At 32.6% G+C, this 20,608-nt stretch overlaps 1 protein-coding gene across 4 annotated transcripts in view; it reads left to right on the top strand.

Moving 5' to 3' along the window:
* The window catches only part of USP10 (ubiquitin specific peptidase 10), a 73,192-nt gene that overhangs the window by 44,814 nt on the left and 7,770 nt on the right, over positions 1–20,608 (top strand). For all 4 annotated transcript variants that reach the window (XM_074286322.1, XM_074286319.1, XM_074286321.1 and 1 more), the window contains 7 exons: positions 12,124–12,215; positions 12,748–12,857; positions 13,200–13,255; positions 13,544–13,647; positions 14,431–14,530; positions 15,911–16,085; positions 18,967–19,132. In XM_074286322.1, coding sequence (XP_074142423.1) covers positions 12,124–12,215; positions 12,748–12,857; positions 13,200–13,255; positions 13,544–13,647; positions 14,431–14,530; positions 15,911–16,085; positions 18,967–19,132 — 803 coding nt within the window. The remainder of the gene's footprint in view (positions 1–12,123; positions 12,216–12,747; positions 12,858–13,199; positions 13,256–13,543; positions 13,648–14,430; positions 14,531–15,910; positions 16,086–18,966; positions 19,133–20,608) is intronic.

The raw sequence follows: 20,608 nt of genomic DNA, 5'->3' as shown, positions 1-20,608 counted from the left end.
GAATAATCACACTTCAACGTTAAGTGTTTAAAGTCTTATAGAGAAAACATATTTTCAGTTTTTGATCTTGTTCTATTACTCAGCAGTTTGAAGTGGCTTTATTACTTTAGGCTATAAGGGTTATTATATGCATACAGTGCAAACTATCATTTTAGTTTGTTCCCAGATGTTTGGGTTTTTTTTTTTTTTTTTTTTTTTTTTTTTTTTTACAAAAGTTTCACAATGCAAATAGTTGGCTTTTTGAAAAGGAACTCTTTTATAATGCCTATATACAAGCACTTGAAATTTGTTTTCAGAATTTTAACAAACTAGAGATTAAATTTGGACAGGAAAAATTTGGAAAATTTTTGTCCCAAGTTTACTTTAAAAATGCTACTACACAAAAATTCAGAGCTTAGGTTTCATGTGTTTACAGTAATGAGTTAACTTGCAAGGCTCTTTTTTTGTTTAAAAATTCAGAATTGACTGTGGTTTGAGGGCATGTATGCACAAAAAAAAAAAAAAAAGGAAAGATAAATTCTTTTTTAAAATTCCATTATGTCCAGAATTGAGACTGCCTCTGTGAAAGAAATATGTATTTGATGCAGCATTGTAATATTAAGTGATTGGGGGAGGGAGCAGCTAAATGCTACAATAGATAGGGCAGTGGCTCTGAAGTCAGGAGAACCTGAGTTCACTTGTTGCTTCTAACCTTAACTAATATGTGACCCTGAGCAAACCACTTAATCCTTAATCGAGCCTCCCTTCTATTTCCTCTCTCCCTTCCCCCTCATTGAATTATTGTGCATTGATGCAAATTTCTTTTGATCCAGAATTTCAGAATTTAGATTGTTACAGCAGAGTAACAAATGAAAGCATCAAAAATTTTCTTTTTTTTTAAAAAGGAAATTCTTGTAACAGTTGGTTGAAACAAGTTTTTATAAAAAGAAAAATCAGTAGGAATTAAAAAAAAATCTTTTAGGACATTTCACCTTATATATAAAAGCTACTTGATTGCTTTCTTCCCCCCCCCCCCCCCCCAGGCTGGGGTTAAGTGACTTGCCCAGGGTCACACAGCTAGGAAGTGTTAAGTGTCCGAGATCACATTTGAACTCGGGTCCTCCTGAATTCAAGGCTGGTGCTCTATCCACTGCGCCACCTACCTGCCCCTTGATTGCTTTCTTTTTGGCATTTTAGAATTGTTTAAAAAAAAAAGATCCCTCATTTTCAGTCAATTAATTCTTACTTTAGTGTATTTTATTTTAAAAAAGCAAAAGCTGCAAATCATCCCTTCTTTTTGGTGTGTATTGGTTGCAATTTATATTGATGTGAAGTTGAGCTTTTTCACTGCCAAATCAGTAGTGGAATTATACTTCTAATTTAGCATCATATCAGTCATTACATATGAAGCAAAAAAAAAAAAAAAAAAAAAGCTTGCTTTTTTGCCTTTGTAAAATTTAGGAGAGTAGTGTTTTCAAAATGGCATTTTTAGAATCAAATATTGTAAAAGTCCTTAAAAACCAGGAAAGACGTTCTGATGCCAAAGTAAAAATTTTTACTTATAGCAGAATTGTGGATCCTGGGGAAAAACCTATTCTCAACCATATTTTATTTTCTTTACTTCTAAAAAATTAGTTTTGTCACTTTTACAGATGTTGTTTTCCATAATTTGGTGCCTTTGAAGTGAAATAAACTTATTTTTCTCCTTTGCATATTTAGATTAGGAACCATTCTTTTTTTTTTTTTTTTTTTCCTTTTTCTTTTTCTGAGGCTGGGGTTAAGTGACTTGCCCAGGGTCACATAGCTAGGAAGTGTTAAGTGTCTGAGATCACATTTGAACTCAGGTCCCCCTGAATTCAAGGCTGGTGCTCTATCCACTGCGCCACCTAGCTGCCCCCCCCCCCCCATTCCATTTTTAATGTTTTATATTTGGTCTCACGTTCTTACGTGACCTCCAAAGTTAAAGGAACTGGGTTTAATTCTGGCTCTGCTACTTTCATTAACTTTCAGATTCTTGGTCATTCCTTTGGCTTCAGTTTCCTTCTCTAAAATGAATGAGGTTTTAGTTAGATGAGTTCTCAGATCCTTTCTATATAAAAATCTGACTATAATCCTATGATTCTTACTACCTATGTTGACTATTCATGGTCAAAAATATCATCAGATATTCCCAGCAAAATTGAATTGAGATTTGGTATATATTTAATTTCTTTTCCTATCCTTCCCATAACAGTTAATTGACTTTGTTTCTTAGGTTTTGCCTAGGCCAGTATTAGAATTTTTCAATGTTTGGATACACATCAGCAATTAAAGAAAACAATCCTTGAAGCATGATGCATGTATAGGGGATGTTAGCTTGAAATTTAAAATTAAAATTAAATTTAAACTATTCATTTAATTTATGCCAATTCAGAGTTGACTATATTAAGATAATTAAGAAGTAGACTGTATCCTATTTTGGAATGAGTCCACTAAGAGTTGATGTGAGAAGAAATACATTGGAAGACCTATGTAAATCTTTGGACCTGTACCTCTTACACTTTTTCCAAGAGAAATTCTAATTAACTTATATGATAAAATTAGATTACTCTTGTGAATTAATTCTATTACATACTTCTTGAGAAGGTACATACTTATGTGAGTACATAACATGCTTTGATCTTTCTATCAGACATTAAAAATACCTGGTAACAATTTGCAGAAATTTATTCTGCTTTATTCAAAATAATGCAAATTATGGAAGTCATATAACAAGAAAATTCTAGAGTGGTTTGAAAATACAATTCCTTTTCACATAGATCCCTGGCTTTTTCTTAATGTACCAATTATTAGAAATATTTTAGTTGAGTTGGTGGCAATTTTCCAAATTTTCTCTCAACTTTGTTAAGTTAATTAAGTTAATTCTCTCTAGTGACATGAAAAGCATGAATTATTTCATTAAAATTTCCCATTTTGTTATTTAAAATATTATGCACTTCAGTTTTTATTTTGGAGAGTATTTTTAAGTTATTTTACGTAAAGGTCATGACATCAAAAATTTGTATTAAAATAATATATTAAATTCTAGTTATTAAAAAAAGTTGAACTTTGTTGTAATGAGATTTGACCTGTATCAGATTATTAAGATGACTACATCACTTACAATGTAATTTTATGTTTATTATTGTATATGTGTAGTTTGAAATCAATGGGAAACTTTTTATGGGCAATCCTTTTTCTAGATTTTCCCACAAGCCACTATACCTGATTGCTTCTCCCAGTAATCCAGTAAGCATACTTCTGATATTATTTGGTGTGTATTGAGGAAGGAGTAGCTTAATTTTAAAATTGCCAGAGGCCAAAAAAAAAAAGGCAGAATAAAAAATACTATTTGAAAAAGAATTGTGCAAAGTACCTTGAAGCCAACTGTAATTAGTTTTTCATGGTTTTTTCCTTACCAAATAGTGCTTCCACCTTTTGTTCATTCTTCCCAAGTCCTTCCTTAACGCTATGTCTACTTACTGACGCTTCTTTTATAGCAGTCTGCATTGAAGTAGTACTGAAAAAGAAAGTTTTTAGAAACCAAAACATCAAGTTTCCTCCTTTATCTCAAGGAAGATGTGAGCCAGTAAGAGAAGTGGGGAAAGGGAGAGAAGGATAGATCTTCAGAGGGTAATCTCTTGTACTTTCTCAGAGGAAATGGGAATCCGCAGCTGAATAGGGGTTTAATGTAGAGAAACCAGATAAACTTAATAGCTTATCCCCAGTCAATCATTTTGAATCCCTAATATCTCAATATAAAGTAAATCATATATTTAAAATATGCATGTTATTTAGATTATTGATTATTCCCATTTGCATAAATAATGAAGAGTTTGCTGTACTTTTGATATATTTACTAGTTAGAATTTGACCTTTTTATTATATTTCTCAAAATTTTTTTTTTCTCTAAAGTTTTGCTTTAGTTGTGGCCATGTAGACAAACTTTTGGGGGGATGGGGAGATCACATCGTCTCATAGCTGTTCATTCTTATAAAATATCTTAACCTTTTTAAGGATATTCTTTTGTAATTTGCATTCATTATTCGTTCAGGATTATTTAAGAAAAATTGTCATTTACTGTGTAGCTTACAGGAAACAAATGTAATTTGGTAAATGTTTAAATAAAATAGAACAAAATTGATAGGAATGCAGTTCTAGCTCTGCTTCTCTCCTTATTTAACTAGTCATGACTCCTAGACAAGTCATTTCTCTGGATTACAGATAAGGGTCTCCCAAGTTTTCTTTTGGTGTTTAAAAAAATTAATGATTCTGTTTGTTCAGTGAAGAAATATAACTGATGATTTAGTTTTGTTACTCTTTATCATTTATATGTGAGGTGAGGTACTGACACTACATCATTAACTAAAGCCCATTTGGCTGTCTTGGAGACCAGAATAAAGCTCATAGTGCTAGAATGTCAGTTAGGAGGAACTTTATAGTCTGTTCAGTCTGGTTCAGACTAGAGACTTTTTTACCTAAAAGTAAGAAAATGAAGTCCTAGAGAAGTAAATTCATAAAACAGTACCTTTTCATGAAATGGTCCCTTTGATCCTCCATCTTTATTTGTATTATTGGAGTCATCCCCTACTTACACTTTAGCTATTCTTGTCCTTGAATAGTCCATAGTCTGTCTTGTAAAACCTACCACAGTAAAGTAAAACACATTTTACCAAAAAAGTAAAACACAAGACTGTGTTGAATGTTGGTGTAACTTTCAAAAGCCTATATTTCCTTAGAAGCAAGCAATTTCCTTGTTTAAAAATGAATAAGATAGTTCAGATTCATTTTAAGTCTTCAATTTGAATAGGTTATTTAGAGTGAAGTATATATTATATTGCCAGAATACTTCAGTGGTTTTTAGAAAAATCACGTGTAGCTATGAGATTATGGTAATTCAAGACATTACCAAAATACTGTGTTCTTTTGCTGAAAATTACCAAAAAGATAATTATGGTGTGTATCTCTATTCTGTAGGAACTAAAGTTCAACTGTCCTACTCTTAAGACATAAGGTATTTCTGTAGCCAATGGGTAGTAGTAAATTTTGGTCACTTTGCTGTCCTTCACCAGATCAGGTGACCAAGATAGCGTGTTCCACCAAATGGGTGTTATTGAGGAAAAGAAAGAGACTTGGAGCATATTCTGGACAGTTAGGAAGATCACAGAAAAGCAGGTCAAGAACATCTGAATGTCGGTTACGTGTCAATTAATGAGTCTTATGAATCAGTGAAAATTCTGCACCTGAAGTTTTCATGGATTTTAAATGGTAATATGACCTTTAAATCCTAATTTTAATGGGAAATCCAATTTTAATGCATAAAATATGCATACTAGCAAAATGTTACCTTTTGTGTAAGAAAATCTACAATGCTTGAGAAGTGTTACTGATTTTATTACAACTAATTAATATATGTAGAAATTTAATGTATGTCAGCTGTGTATGGTGTACATTAAAAATAAGCTATCAAGTGACTGAATTTTTTTATGCTCCAGCAGATTTCATAAAGTTGAACTCTTTATCCACTGATTATAGTGAGTCAGCACTTAAGTTCCTGATTATTGAGTTCTCATTTTCTTTGCTTATGGTAGTATAAAATAATCCTTTTAATTATAGCTTATTTTGAAATCTTTTGCAGCTAGGTAGTAATGCACACAAAAAGGATGGATAGATGTGGGACTTCATCTACATAGAATTGTTGATTGTAATGTGGGTTGCCAAAGAAGGATTGGAATATAAGAATACTACTTCTCAAATGAAACAGAATAGAAACTCCAATAGTCAACTTTTAATTGTATTAGTCAGATAGATGTAGAGATCATGTGGCATAGCTTAAAGTTTATAGTTGACTTAGGGGGATACGAAGGAATATTTTGCTATTTCAAATGTATTCCCTACGTAACTCAGATCGACATCTCACAGAAATGAACATATGGTAGTTTTTGAAGGGAATTGAGGTTGGGGAAGAATGTATTAATTTTTAGAAATAAATGATTGTTTCATCTTTGAAGAAGAACATGCTTCAGAGCTTGACTTGATTTTGACAAGCTTGGGTTCTGAAACCTTGTTTAGGTTAGTTCATCTCTCTGAGCTACAATTTCCTCATTTTACAGATGGGGACAGTAATACTTGAATTACCTGCTTTCCAAGGTTGTTAAAAAAGCATTTTATAAACTGTCAAGTACTATGCAAATGTGAACTCTATCAGATCATCATGCCAGAAATCTCAGTCATATAGTAAGCCCTATCACTGTTTATTGTCTCATTCCTAATTTTTTCCTCCATCATTAAGAGTGCTATTAACCAAGTAGTCACTTGTCAGGTGACAATGAAGGGAACTTTTCTCCTTGAGAGCTGCTCTTTTCAAATTTATAAGGTTTATAAGCCTTTTCTAACATTAGACCTATGATTCTTTTTAAAAATTTTCTTCTTTTCTTCCTCCTGTTTACTTGCCTAGGTATTTAATATATTGTCTCCTATTCTTGTCTGATTTTCCTTTTCATTCTAATGCCAGTGTTTCTCAGTCCCCATCTCTGCCTTCTCATGTTTTTCCTACCTGATTGTTAAATGGACTGACTTCCTAGCCATTGCTATCTTCTGCTTCTGATTGTATGTTCAGAATCTTTATGTCTTTCACTGAACTGCAAGTTTAATACAATATAGTAAGCTTTATTTAAGCAGAAGTACCAATAATACTGTGAACTTTAAGCAAATTTTCCTTAATTTTACTATTGTAATTCTTAGTAATTGGCTATTTTTAGTGGTAACATGAGAACATTTAATTCTTTTGTGCAGTAATATTCTTTGGCCACAAGATGGAAGAAGACATTCATTTGTGAATAGTGTAAAATACTAATCCATAGCATGTTTATTTTGTGGCCTTTGTAATTATTTCACCAAGAAAATGTCTAATAAATGGGCATCTTAAGTATAATTTGACCATAGTATCTTCTAAATGGTCTTAGCTTTTTAAAATGTTAAATTAGTAACTTTTTGTTACTAATCTTTACTTTTTGTTGAAATGGAAATTATATGGATCCATAAGAAGGTTATAAAAATTTAAAGCTTAATTTTAAAGAATTAAAGTTGATATTTTTCCTCAGATATTTCATAAGTAGACATCGTATAAACTTGGAAATTGATGATGAGCTCTTTTAGAGAATTATTTTAAGTTTACTTCTGTGATAATTTAACAATCTGTGATATTTGCCTTTGCCATATAAAAATTATGAGATAAGTGTGATGATTAGGTGGATATGTTATGATTTTATCATTGCAGATACCCCTTCTACCAATTCCCTCCCACTCTCTGACTCTATATTTATCTAGTATAGTGGAGACTTTCCTTTATGTCTCTTGAGATTATGTAGTTACCAGCAGAGCAACTGATTTGTTTCTTAATTTATAATTAGTCTATCCTTTTTTCATATCATACATTTCTTTGATTACATTGTAAATGAAAATGTCAACTGTGTTCTCTTATATTTAAATTTACCTTAAAGAAATTGTTGCCCTTCCTTTCACATAAGTGAATGTTTATTATTTGATTGCTTACTTTGAAGAAATAAGGAAAAATTTAAAGGTTCATATAATTTGAAATAGAAACATTCCATTGAAAGATAAGTGAGGTATAAAGAGCTTTCGAATATATGAGTGGTTGTGTATCTTATTTTAAGACAAAGTTCAAACAAATGCTATAAATAAGTCAGTCAGTTGAGAATTTTTAATCTCTATAAGGGTAGATATGTCCTATGTATTTGTATTTCAGAGGACATAGTGCAATGAAGGACACTTTGGCAGAATATTTTAAAATTAAATTAGTGTTTTAAAGTTAATTAGGGACAATGTTTTGGTTAACTTACATTTCTGTTAACTTCTTACAAAATCCTCCCCAACATTTCTGAGATAGTATTAATCTGATTTTTAAAGTGAAGAAATTTGGGGAGGGGAAGTGATTTGCCCAGGGTTGCACAGTCACTGAATTGCAGGAATCTCCAAAGCCCATGCACTTTCCTGTTTATCATGGTAGCTTCTATAAATAATGGACAACCCTTATTTGAATACTATAACTTAAAAAGTAGGAAGATGGTTGTAACAGTGATCATATTTCTGTAGCTCTTTATATTTTATAAAATACGTTCTTAACAAAGATCTTACAATGTAAGTGTTATTCTGATTTTATAAATAATTGAGGTTTAAGAGAGTTTCAGTGACTTACCCAGGGTCACATAGGTAATAATTGTTGTACCTGGGACTTTAGGTCAGATCTGCCATCTCGACATTCAGTTCTCTTTACACTGATCCATGTGGTATTTACATGAAGTAATTTTTCTCTTTTAGAAGATTCTGGAAAATATGGAAAAATTTGAAGAATGTATTAGTCTCCTGCAAAAAAAAACTATAATAAATAAACCCAGTATTTTAAACTCTGTCTTGGAAAGAATATTGGATTTGGAGTTCAGCTATCTGAGTTTGAATCCTTCTCTCAGTATCTGTGTGACTTGAAATGTCTCTTGATTTTTATATTTCATCTAGATGACTTTTGAAATTCTTTTTTTGTTATCACAAATTTATGATTTGGTGATCTTTTTATGTCAGATTATAAATTGGCACCATCTTGAAATGGACATGTATTTGCAGTTAATAAAATAAACCACAAGGGGATGCCAAAGACTTGATTTTAATGTTGTAGAGCCATTGAATTTACATTTTGCCAGAACTGATAATCATAATCTAAACAGAATGCCTCCCAAATTGACATTTTACTGCATTTAAATATTTTGTGAAGAATTGGTGAACTTGCAGTTAATTTTTTAATACCTTATTTTAACTAGAAATTGTCTTTGCCTTTGGAATTTTTCATATGTACATTGCAATTTTATATTTCTGGAGACTTATTTATTTGAAATAACTAATTCTGGATATTATCTGTGTATAGGAGACTACTGATAAGATTTCAGTTTTATTGTCATACATCACCTCTTGTGATGAAAATATAACAATCTCTTCATATGCAGAAAAATTGCATGAAAGAAAATGTTTATGGAATAATTTTTTAATGCTTCCTGTTTTTTGAAGGTTGGGTTCAAACTTGAAGAAACAGCAGAAGGGACTTGAGTGATAGAACCAAGGCTCTTGAGGAGATAGAGGAAAGGAAGGCACCTCTTCTTGTCTGAAACTCTAGAGGAAGAGGAAGTTGAGAGTATCAGATATTCTCAACCTCACATAAGGGCAGTATAGAAGATAATTTCTGGATTGGTTTCTGTTAAAAATTGTGTTCTTAAGAGGTCAATAAAACAATAACCACATGAATTATTTATTTTAAAAAGTAAAATGTCATTAACAGGCACTAAGATGACAGTTTTGTCACTTGTAAGTATAGTATATGTTCTAGACTCCAGTGAGAATTTAAAGGAATTGAATTAGGGCAAAGATAATTTCTTTGCAATTGGACTTAGCCAATTGGAGAGCGAGTTTTATTGAATGTGTTTCATTGCTAAATTGCTTTTCTGAGAATGGGACATGTAATTGTTTGTAGCAGAACATTTTCACCATGCATCTAAAACATATTTAGTTAATAGGAGTTTCAGATAAATTCAGTTTCCATTTACAAAATGCCAGTGTTGTTAGATTCTGGGAAAGATAGAAATAAAAGCCTGTCTTCCTTCATGGGACTCTGTCTAAGGATTGGACTTAAAGTAAAATCTATGGTGTGTAAGTGATTATACAAAAGGGCACATCTATAATGAGAGGGAAACCACTGCTTTCTGAGGCCGTCCTTCTTACCTCTGCAATTTCTAACATTGTTTCTAGTCTGCCCTGTAAGCCAGATGCAGCATATATGTGACAGCCCTTCAGGTACTTGTAGACAGCTGTCATATTCCTTTTCAGTCTTCCCTTCTACAAGTTATACATCCCTAGTTTCTAAAACTAATCCTCACGTGAGATTATCTTAAAGCCTTTTGCCATCCTGGGTACCCATCTCTGGACATTTTCTAACTTTATCTCTTTCTTTCCTAAAATGTGGTAACAAACAAGAACTGTACATAATATTACAGATGTGGTCTGTCTAGGCCTGAGTACAGTAAGAAATATCATGTCCCTAATTCTGGACATAATGCTTCTATGATTGCATGAGCTTTATTGTTTGCCATGTCACATTGTTGAGACACTGAATTTTCAGACCACTAACACTTTCTTCAGATCTTTTGTAGACAAATGTTATCTAACCATGCCTACCCTGTCTTATATATTTGAAGTTTGTTTTTATAGCTGTGGTAACTGAAAAACTATGCCTATTAAATGTCTTAATCAATTCCACTCAGTGTTTATTTGAAATATACAAATTACTGTCTGAAGTCTAAAGAAGGAAAGAAAATTTCCAGGGAATGAGGACTCAAGAGAGTACTAAGATAAAAACTCCCAGTTGTAAAATAACAAGTGAACAGTGCTTCATTCACAGTTAGGTAGAAGTGGCAAATGTTAGAAACACATCACCTATCCATTTACTCCATTTTTTGGATACTATCTTATGTGACATTACTTTGTTAGATTCATAGACTTAGCAACCAGAGGGAAATTTGTATAAACAGTTTCATTATAGGGAAACTGTTCCTTTATGTTTCCAGCAAAATATGAAAATCTATGTAAAATATGGTATAAATGGAAAGGTTATTGGGCTAGAATCAGAGAACTCAAATGCATGATTTAACCTCTTCCACTTATTAGCTGTCATATAGAAAAATTTCTTAAACATACTAATATTTGCTTTGCCTACTTTATAGCATTGAGAAGTGAGAAAATATATGTGGAAAAATGTAAAGCATTATATTAGTAATGGGAATTCTAAAACTTGTCATCTGGAATTTTAAATTTGTATATTTGTTTATACTTAGGGTAGAGGGAATCAAGGAAGATGTATAATTAATCAATATTTCTTGTATTTAAAAAGCTACAAATTTTCAAGGAAATTGCTTAATAAAAAACAGTAAAATTATGTTTATTTTTCTACTTTGCAAAGTAGCTTTTTGATTGGCCTTATATTTGCATCCTAAGTTCAAAACACCATTATTCTAGGCACCCTTTTGAGACTTAGGTTAAAGGTTGTGGATAATAGAACTAACATCTCTAGGTCTGTCACTCCACACATTCTGAGTTGAGGAACAAGGAAAAGTTGCTACATCAGATTCAAAATCTTGTATGATGAGATCTGAGAGCCTGTTATTTCTAAATTGCAGACTGCCTTATATGCATGATTTGTCTCTAGGAAAAAAATTGATAGCTATGTTAAAAATGTTTACATTTAGACTTTTCTAAATCAGTTTTTTTAAAAGGGAGGCAACATGGTTAGTAGCGTTGATCTTTGGGATCTAACTTTGATTTGAATTAAAGCTATTGGTATGATCTTGGGCAAATTAGTTAATTTTTCTGGGCTTAAATTTTTTTAGGAAGTTCTACTAGAGGTTTTTTAAGATCCCTTATAGTTAGTCTTGTGACCTGGGATTTTGAGAGGAAACAATAAGTGCTTGACAGTTTTGTTTTTAGCAATTTTGACGCTTACTCTTTGAATATCTGAAATCTTGTTATGCATGTTACTGGGATATAGACCAGAGGTGTCAAACATGCAGCCTCAAGTTGGGGTGAAACCTTTAAAATGTACTTGAGATACTGTTAACAAAATAAATAAAAATATAACAGAACACAGATAACTTTAATACTTGGTTTTCTAAGTCAGTATGCTATCTATAGGGCTCCTTATGTGTAGTTTAGTGATCCTCATTTCTATTTGAGTTTGAAACCATTGATGTTAGCAGATAACTAAGCATTAATTTTTTTTTTTTTTTAAAAAGATGCCTTTCACTAGGAAAATAAAATTAAATCAGTACGGTATAAAGTTACAAAGATTATGAAGGTAGGTAATCTAATTCTCCTTTAGATTAACTCCAATCTTATTTTTATCAAAAAGACTTATTTTAAAAACTTATAGAGAAAAATAAATGCAACTTAACTAATATTTTCCTTTTCATGTATATATTTTTTAAAGGTAGGACTTGTTGGAAAATGGAATGAAAGAATTGCTTTACATGATATTTGTTTATTAAATGTGTGTTATCTTTAAATCTACAGAATTACTAGAAAATGTAACGCTAATACATAAACCAGTATCTTTGCAACCTCGGGGGCTGATCAATAAAGGAAACTGGTGCTACATCAATGCTGTATCCTTTTCCAAAGTTTACTTACCTTTTTTTTTTCCCCAAGCCATCTTTCTATTCAGTTTAATACAGGTGCTCTTAACTTGAGGTTTGTGAACTTATTTTTTTTTTTAAAAGGTTTTAACTATTTTCATGTAATTTGATTTCTTTTAGCTTGTAAATGTTAATAAATCAAGACTTATGAGTTGAACTAAAATTTTCAGGTTTTCCCCTGAGAGCCAACTCAAAGTTGATAACCATTTATCATTGTTAGGTGTACCATATTGAAGTAGAATTAAAACTTGTTTTTTGATCAGCTGGGATTTGTATATACAAATATATATATACACTTTGTATATACAAATTTGTTTTCATAATAAACTCCTACATGGACTTGAATGTGAAAGGGAAAGAAGTACATGATTGGTTCATTCTTGTGTGCTTAAACATGATTTTCTTGTTTTACTGAAGTTTTAAGTGATTGAGTATTTGAATTTGTTTTAGGGAAACACCATTTCTTGTATTTCCTTTATCCTTCCTTAATGTTCTTATTTAGACTCTGCAGGCATTGGTTGCTTGTCCCCCAATGTATCATTTAATGAAGTTCATTCCATTGTATTCCAAAGTGCAGCGACCATGCACATCAACACCCATGATTGACAGTTTGTAAGTACCATAGTTAGGAGTGTTCATTGCTGTGGGGCCTGTCTTTTACCCTATCTTTTGAGTATTGTTATGACTGTTACATGAGTTTATGGATTAATTTTCACGAATGTGATCAAAGGTTAAGTCTTTAAAACCATTATGGGGAGGAAAAAAAAAAAACATGTTCAAAAATAGCTATCAAGAAGATGGTTGTGAAAAATTGGTAGTTGAGGAAGACCCTATTCTTTTGGTTTGGGTCTTTTAGTTAATATGGTTGTAAATATCATTTAATATGCTATTCTGTGATCCAAAAAAAAAAAAATTCCACTGCTATTTTTCACATCCTTTTCATTTTACTTCTAGTGTTCGACTAATGAATGAGTTCACCAATATGCCAATACCTCCGAAAGCCAAACAAGGTAAGTTGAATGGTTAAATAGTGCTCTTACTACTATACAAAGTGAACAATAGAGATGTATAAGATTAAATTAGCTTAGTTTATACTTCTTATTAAGCACAATATCCTCATTTTATTGAAAATATTTCATTATAGATTTGATAATCTGAGTACATATCAATTAGCCAGTAACTATTAAATAATTGTTATATGTCTTATTTAGAAATAGTCATTTCTTTTGTTATATCTTCTTTCTCCCATTTCTGAATATGCTTTTATTTTTATATCTTGTGTCTTTTTTCTCTTTTAGCTCTTGGTGACAAGATAGTAAGGGATATCCGCCCTGGAGCTGCCTTTGAACCCACTTATATATATAGACTACTGACAGTTATCAAGTCGAGCCTCTCTGAAAAGGTTGGAGATTCTTCTATAATAAGTAATATTATAACTTAATATTATAGCACATAACATTAAGTTGTGGCAACTAGATGCCTCCACAGTTAGCATTTAGTTATACAGACCTGAGTTCAAATCTGGCATGTGACTTAGTGGCTGTGTGACAGTGGGCAAGTCAGCTGTATGGTCATTTTATACTTGAGGGAAGAGACTTAGAGAAGTTACATGCTCACAGTCCTTTAGCCAGTGTCAAAGGTGGGATTTGAGCCCAGGTCCAATACTTTTTTCATTAAGGCACATTGCTTTATAGATATTTTGATCTCAACTGGAGCTCATTATCACCATTCACCATGATCCTTTTTATACCCCTTTTATTCCTTCTATATTCTTACAGTGGGTCAGTAGGAAGGGTGATGGAATTGGAGTCCTACTATGTTCAAATTTTAGCTCTTCTTGTTTACTTGTATGATTTCAGGCCACATTTAACTTTTCTGTTGTCTCATTTGCCTAAAAATAAATAAATAAATAAAATAAAAGAAGTTGGATCAGATGACTTCTGAGGTCCCTTCCAGCTATAACTTTATCATTAGAATCCCTGGTAAAAGGTCTGCATAATTCCCTCATACTCTGTTGAGATGAGAACTAAGTTCTCAAAGGGATAATTAAAATCTAAAGATAGAAAGAGCATCTTGTTTCCCCAAAAGAGACATCAAAAATGAGGGGTGGGCAAGTCAGGTAAATAGTTTTGCTTGAATTACTTGCAAATATTTAAGAATGATAAATCTTGGTTTTTCTTTTAAGGGTCGACAAGAAGATGCTGAAGAATATCTAGGATTTATTCTAAATGGACTTCATGAGGAAATGTTGAACTTAAAGAAACTTCTTTTACCAAATAATGAAAGTAGGCTATCTCAATTGCTTTATTTGACACAAAATTGTGTTGAAAAAGTTCCTAAGAACATAAATGTTTAATGGCTGTTTTTCCTACTATTATTCCTTTCCATTTAAAAAAAAGAAAAGTTTCTCTTTCTCCCTCTATCCCCAGGCGACTGGGGTTAAATGACTTGCCCAGAATCATACTACTAGTAAATGTTAAATGTCTGAGGCCAGATTTGAACTCAGGTCCTCCTGACTTTAGCGCTTGTGTTCTATCTACTACACCAACTAAATGTCCTAACAGTAGTTTTTAAATGTCTGGCGATACTAGCTATGGGTATACTTGTAGAAAATACTTATACAATATTCAAAATTTAATTAAAATGTTTTCTTTTTTCTTTTCATTTTTTTTAAATTAAAGCTTTTTATTTTCAAAACATAAGTATGGATAATTTTTCAACATTGATCCTTGCAAATTCTTGTTTTCCAGATTTCCCTCTCTTCCTCCACCCTCTCCCCTAGATAGATGGCAAGTAATCCAACATGTGTTAAATGTTAAAAATATATATGTTAAATCCAATATATGTATATATGTATTTATATAATTATAGTTTTGCATAAGAAAAATCAGATCAAAAAGGGAAAAAATGAGAAAGAAAACAAAATACAAGCAAACAGCAGCAAAAAAGAGTGAAAATTCTATGTTGTGATCCCACACTCAGTTCCCACAGTCCTTTCTCTGGGTGTAGATGGCTCTCTTAATCACAAGATCATTGGAACTGGCTCGAATCATCTCATTATTGGAGTCACATCTATCAGGGTTCATCTTCCTATATAGTCTTGTTGCCTGGTTCTGCTCATTTTACTTAGCATCAGTTCATGAAAATCTTTCCAGGCCTCTGTGAAATCTTCCTGCTGATCGTTTCTTATGGAACAATAATATTCCATAATTTATTGAGCCATTCTCCAACTAATGGGCATACACTAAGTTTCCAGTAGGAATGCAATTTCTCAAGAAGCATAAAGATACTGTCTTCATTATGAAAAACTTGGAAGTTCTTGCTATTTGTAAGGTGTTAATGTTAGGTAAAATCTGAACACCATTTTGCACTGATACTTTCCAAAAGTATCCAAAGCTTTTTGTAAGAGTATTTGTACTTTTAAATTGAATTTTAAGTTGAATTTTGAGGTTTTCCCATCATAGTACAAATTCCCAATGACTTTTTTTTCTTATTATAGCATATATCTGAATTAAAAATGTGTATACTCTTAAGTAGACTCAAGAAGTAACATCAGCTATATTTTTCATTTTGATTAAGTAGTTTGTATATTGACTAAATATTTAAAAATATATTTTTGCTAATATTTTTTATAAATAAAAATGTAAGCTATATTTCCCTTTCAGAATTTTCAGTTTCCAATGGACCTGAAACACACTCTGTACCTGAAGATGAACAGGAACAAGGAGAAGGTAGTGAAGATGAATGGGAACAAGTTGGTCCCCGGAACAAAACATCAGTCACTCGGCAAGCTGACTTTATTCAGACTCCAATTACTGGCATCTTTGGGGGACACATAAGGTGCGTCACTTTTTAAAAAGATTTACCATTTATGTATAATTATTTTGGTACTTCGCCAACTTGATGTTATTTGGCTCCAGTATACTCTTATTACTCTTCAGAATTGCAAGTTTGAAAGGGACCTCAATGGTCTGGCTTTCTGCAGCACTTCTTCCACTTCAGCATACCTTTAATTCTGGGAAGATATTTTTGTACAGTGACAGACATTTGCCTCTGGAGCTTTCATCCATTGTTCCTGTTTCTCTCCCTAGGCAAAACTGAACAGGTCTAGTTCCTATTTCAAAATGTCATGTTTTCCCCATTTTTTGGTAGCCAGTCCTCCTAAGATAAGAATAACTCAAGGCCTTCTACTCTCCTCGTTGCTCCCTCTCTTCTGAATATTGTCCATCTTATCAATGTCCTCTGTAAATTGTGTTATGTAGGACAGAACACCAAGTTCTGGATGTGACCTGATCAGGAAGAGTGGGACAGCCATGCCTTTTCAGCATCTCTGCCCCTTTAATGTGGCTTTGTGGACTCCCAAGAAGCTTGCTGTCCAGATCTTCATCAGACAGACACATTTCAGGCATCTGTGTCCAAACTATCCCCCTTTAAGAGTAAGATGTGTATTCTTTTGAGCCCCAGATTGATATTTTTCTCCATCAACTTTAATTTCATTAGGTGACTGTCATCTGAAAATGAGCCATTTGGTCTACCCAGCAGAGCAGGTAGACCAGTGGACTTGGCAGTTTGGAAGTTCTGAGTCTGTGCTCTTTCTCAGACCTTAGTGTACTACTCTGCACCACACACTTTTTCAGACTCAACCCATCAATAAAATCTTCCAAGAGGCTTGATTGGGATGGTTAGGAACTGGCGATATATGTGATGCCATTTGTAAATTTTAAAATTACAGACCATTGGTAGAAATATTAACTTAACAAAGGCTTGCACATGGCTCCCTGGAGCACGCCAGTGGGGTCCTCTTAAAATCAAGTTGTACCTCTTTAGCCCCTCTAGGATTTTGAATTAGAGTTTAGCTAAACACTCTCATGGTACAGTTTATAACCACTCCCAGAATTGTAACCTATTCAAAAAGTAGTAGATTTGTAATGTAAACACCTTTGTTACTTATTAGTTGTGGGACCATGGCAAGACACTTTGTTTTCCTTAGTTTCTTTATCTAGAATTTAAGTTTGAATCAGATTATCTTTACAGCCTTTTCTAGCTCAGAATGCTGTGATCCAATTCTAGGAACCAAAACAAAAATCAGTAATGCCAGTGTGCTTTGGTAGAAAATGCAAAATCAAAGCTATTGCTAAGTAGTCAGGTCTAAGAGACCACCCATTGCTTATTTTGCACACAATGGAATAGAGCTAGAATATTCTATGAAAATTTCAAATGAACAAAACCTTTAAATATAAAAACAAATCAAAGAAAATAATTAACCTAATTTTTTTATCATATTTGTTTTATGAAGGGAGAGATTTGTGCTTAAAATCCTACTCTCTCGTCACCCAGCAGACCACGGAAACAGCATTATATGTTGAACAACTAAACTGTTTTCTTTTCTGAGGCAAGATGAGAGAGCAAGAAATCAAGTTAACTATTGGCATATTTATCTTTTTTCTTTTATGTCATATTAGCCCATTTTATGGGTAGAGGGGGTACCTCAAAGTTGTTTTAATTAGCATTTCTTTAATCAGTAATGATTTAAAGCATTTTTCTTATAACTATTGATAGCTTTGATTTTGTCTTCTGAATATTGCCTGTTCTTATCCTTTGACTATTTTTCAAATGGAAAATGACTTTATTTTTATAAATTTGGCTCAGTTCTCAATATATTTGAGAAATGAAGCCTTTGTCAACTTGCTGTAAAATTTTCCCCCACTTTTCTTACTTTCTTTATAATTTTGTCTGCATTGGCTTCCCCCCCCCAAAAAAAAAGTTTAAATTTATTGTAATCAAAATAATCCATTTTACTTCTCATGAACTTCTGTGCCACTTGTTTGGTCTTTCCTTATCTGTACATAGGAAATATTTCTGTTCTTCTCTAAAATTTACTTATAATATTACTCCTTTTGCCTAAGTCCTGTATCTATTTTGACCTTATTTTGGTATACAGTGTAAGATGTTGGTCTGTGTCTAGCTCTGCCAAATTCTAATTTTTTCAGGAGTTTTTGTCAAAAAGTGAGTTCTCCCAAAAGATTGGATCTTTTGTCTATCAAACATTGGGTCACTTATTAGTGTATTGTGTGCCTAAACTGTTCCACTAACCAGCCATTCTATTTCTTAGCCAGTACCAGATTGTTTTCATGATTACCACTCTGAAATCCAATGTTGTTAGGCTGCTTTCTTTCACTTTTTTTTTCTAACTGAGTCCCTTGATGGTCTTGACTCTCTACTTCCAGATGGATTTTTTTTTTAAGCTCTATAAAGTAATTCTTTGGTAGTGTGATGTAATGCTGAATAAGTAATGTAATCTTATATTGGCTCAACCTATTTACAAGCAACATGGCTCTTGTTAAGATCTGTCTTTATTTGTATGAAGAGTGTTTTGTAATTGTGTTTGTATAATTCCTGGGTATGTCTTGAAAGGTAGACTTCTAAGTATTTTATACCGAGTGCAAGAAATTCACTTTCTTTCAGAACATCTTGACAAAGTAGAATTTAACTGAAAAGAGTTGCAAACTGGTGATGGAATATATTGAAAGTGTTGTAGGGGAGTCATATGAGTTGTATAACGTTCAACTTGGAGGAAATGATTTGCTCTGTTTCAGATTATCTTTGTTATCTGGCCTTTTGAAATAGATTAAATTTTATCTTCCTTTTACCCAATGATTAGCTTCAAGAAGTAATGGCAAAACTTAGAGTTTCTTTAATCTTTGTTTTTCTATTTTTTTAGATCTGTGGTTTACCAGCAGAGTTCAAAGGAATCTGCTACTTTGCAACCATTTTTTACTTTGCAATTGGATATCCAGTCTGAGAAGATACACACAGTCCAGGATGCATTGGAAAGTCTGGTGGCAAGAGAGTCTGTCCAAGGATATACCACAAAAACCAAGCAAGAGGTATTTCCTCAGAGACAACAGACTGTGAGGGAGAGAACCCTGGGTTAGCCAGGGGAAGATGGCAGAGCAAGAATTTGATCCAAAGTTCCCAGATACATTGTTCTCTTCACTACACTAGATTATTCAAAGCAGCTCTGTTGGTATTAAAATTTATTTTTATTTTATTTTTTTGGTATTGGAATTTAAAAATCAGGTCTTCAGGAGAAGGAATGTGGAAAAATTATTCTGTCCAAGACATGTTTAATTTTATTTTTCTTCCCTAAATTAACAATGATTTGTCAGTTGTGTAATTATTATATTATTAATTTAGCCTAAACTAAGACAATTGAACCCAATAGATTTTGGTTTCCTTATATTTGCTATAATGCCAGTTTCCTTAATGTGAATTGAAAATGTATTCAGTTTTAAACTCTCAGCATATAATGGTCCCATGGTATTTTGTGACATTGGCTAAATTCACTCTAAATTCAATCAACAAGTATTTACTAAGCTTCTGCCACATGCCAACCATTATGGTATGTCCTAGAGGTACAAATACAAAAGATGAATTAATTCTTACTCAAGAAGTTTACATTCTGTCAGATAAAAATATATAATTATTACAGATTTAAGATTAGCAGAACAAATATAGGATGGTTCCTGAGGGTGTTAGAGTTAGGAGGGATCAATAAAAACTTCAGGTAGAAAAATAATATTGCTTGAGTTGTATCTTGAAGGAATAAAAGGATTCTAAGATTATGGGTAAGGAAGGAGGGCCTTTCTGGCTTTGAGAATGACCAGGGTCAGGGTAGAGGCATAGAGATGGAGATGGAACAGAGAATATCAGCATGTGTGGCTTAACCAGAGAACACAAGGAGGAGCCTAATATATAATAAAACTAGAAAGACAGATGTTGGCAAGATTGTAAGAGGCATTTATAGCCAAACGGAAGAGTTTATACTTTATTCTAGAGGCAATAGGGAGAATTTTCTCTTTTATAAAAGGACAGGATTGCGCTAGATGATCTTTAAGATTCCTTTCCATTTTGAGTTTTTAAAAAGTTCTTTGAACCTTTTATAAAGACTGATGTTTCCATGATTAGGGCTTTCTAATTTGGAATAAGTAGGATTAATTGGTTGGCTGGACTTTTTTTTTTTTTTCCCTGAGGCTGGGGTTAAGTGACTTGCCCAGGGTCACACAGCTAGGACTTGTTAAGTGTCTGAGACCACATTTGAACTTGGGTCCTCCTGAATTCAGGGCTGGTGCTCTATCCACTGTGCCATCTAGCTGCTCCTGCTGGACTTTTAAATTAAGCTTCTGAGGATGACATAAAATTTAAAGTTATAACCACAATTTAAGAGAAAAAAACTACTTTAAGATATGAAAAATGGGAATCAAGGAAAAAAGATTTATAATTTAATTTGTACTGCTGAACAAAAATAAGATGCTGCTTTTTACAGTGGTTTCTAGATGATATGGCCTATATAATTAATTGCT

The sequence above is a fragment of the Sminthopsis crassicaudata genome, chromosome 2 (genome assembly GCF_048593235.1).
Source record: "Sminthopsis crassicaudata isolate SCR6 chromosome 2, ASM4859323v1, whole genome shotgun sequence".
NCBI classification, from domain to species: Eukaryota; Metazoa; Chordata; class Mammalia; order Dasyuromorphia; family Dasyuridae; genus Sminthopsis; species Sminthopsis crassicaudata.
This window is presented reverse-complemented; position numbering and strand designations above follow the sequence as displayed.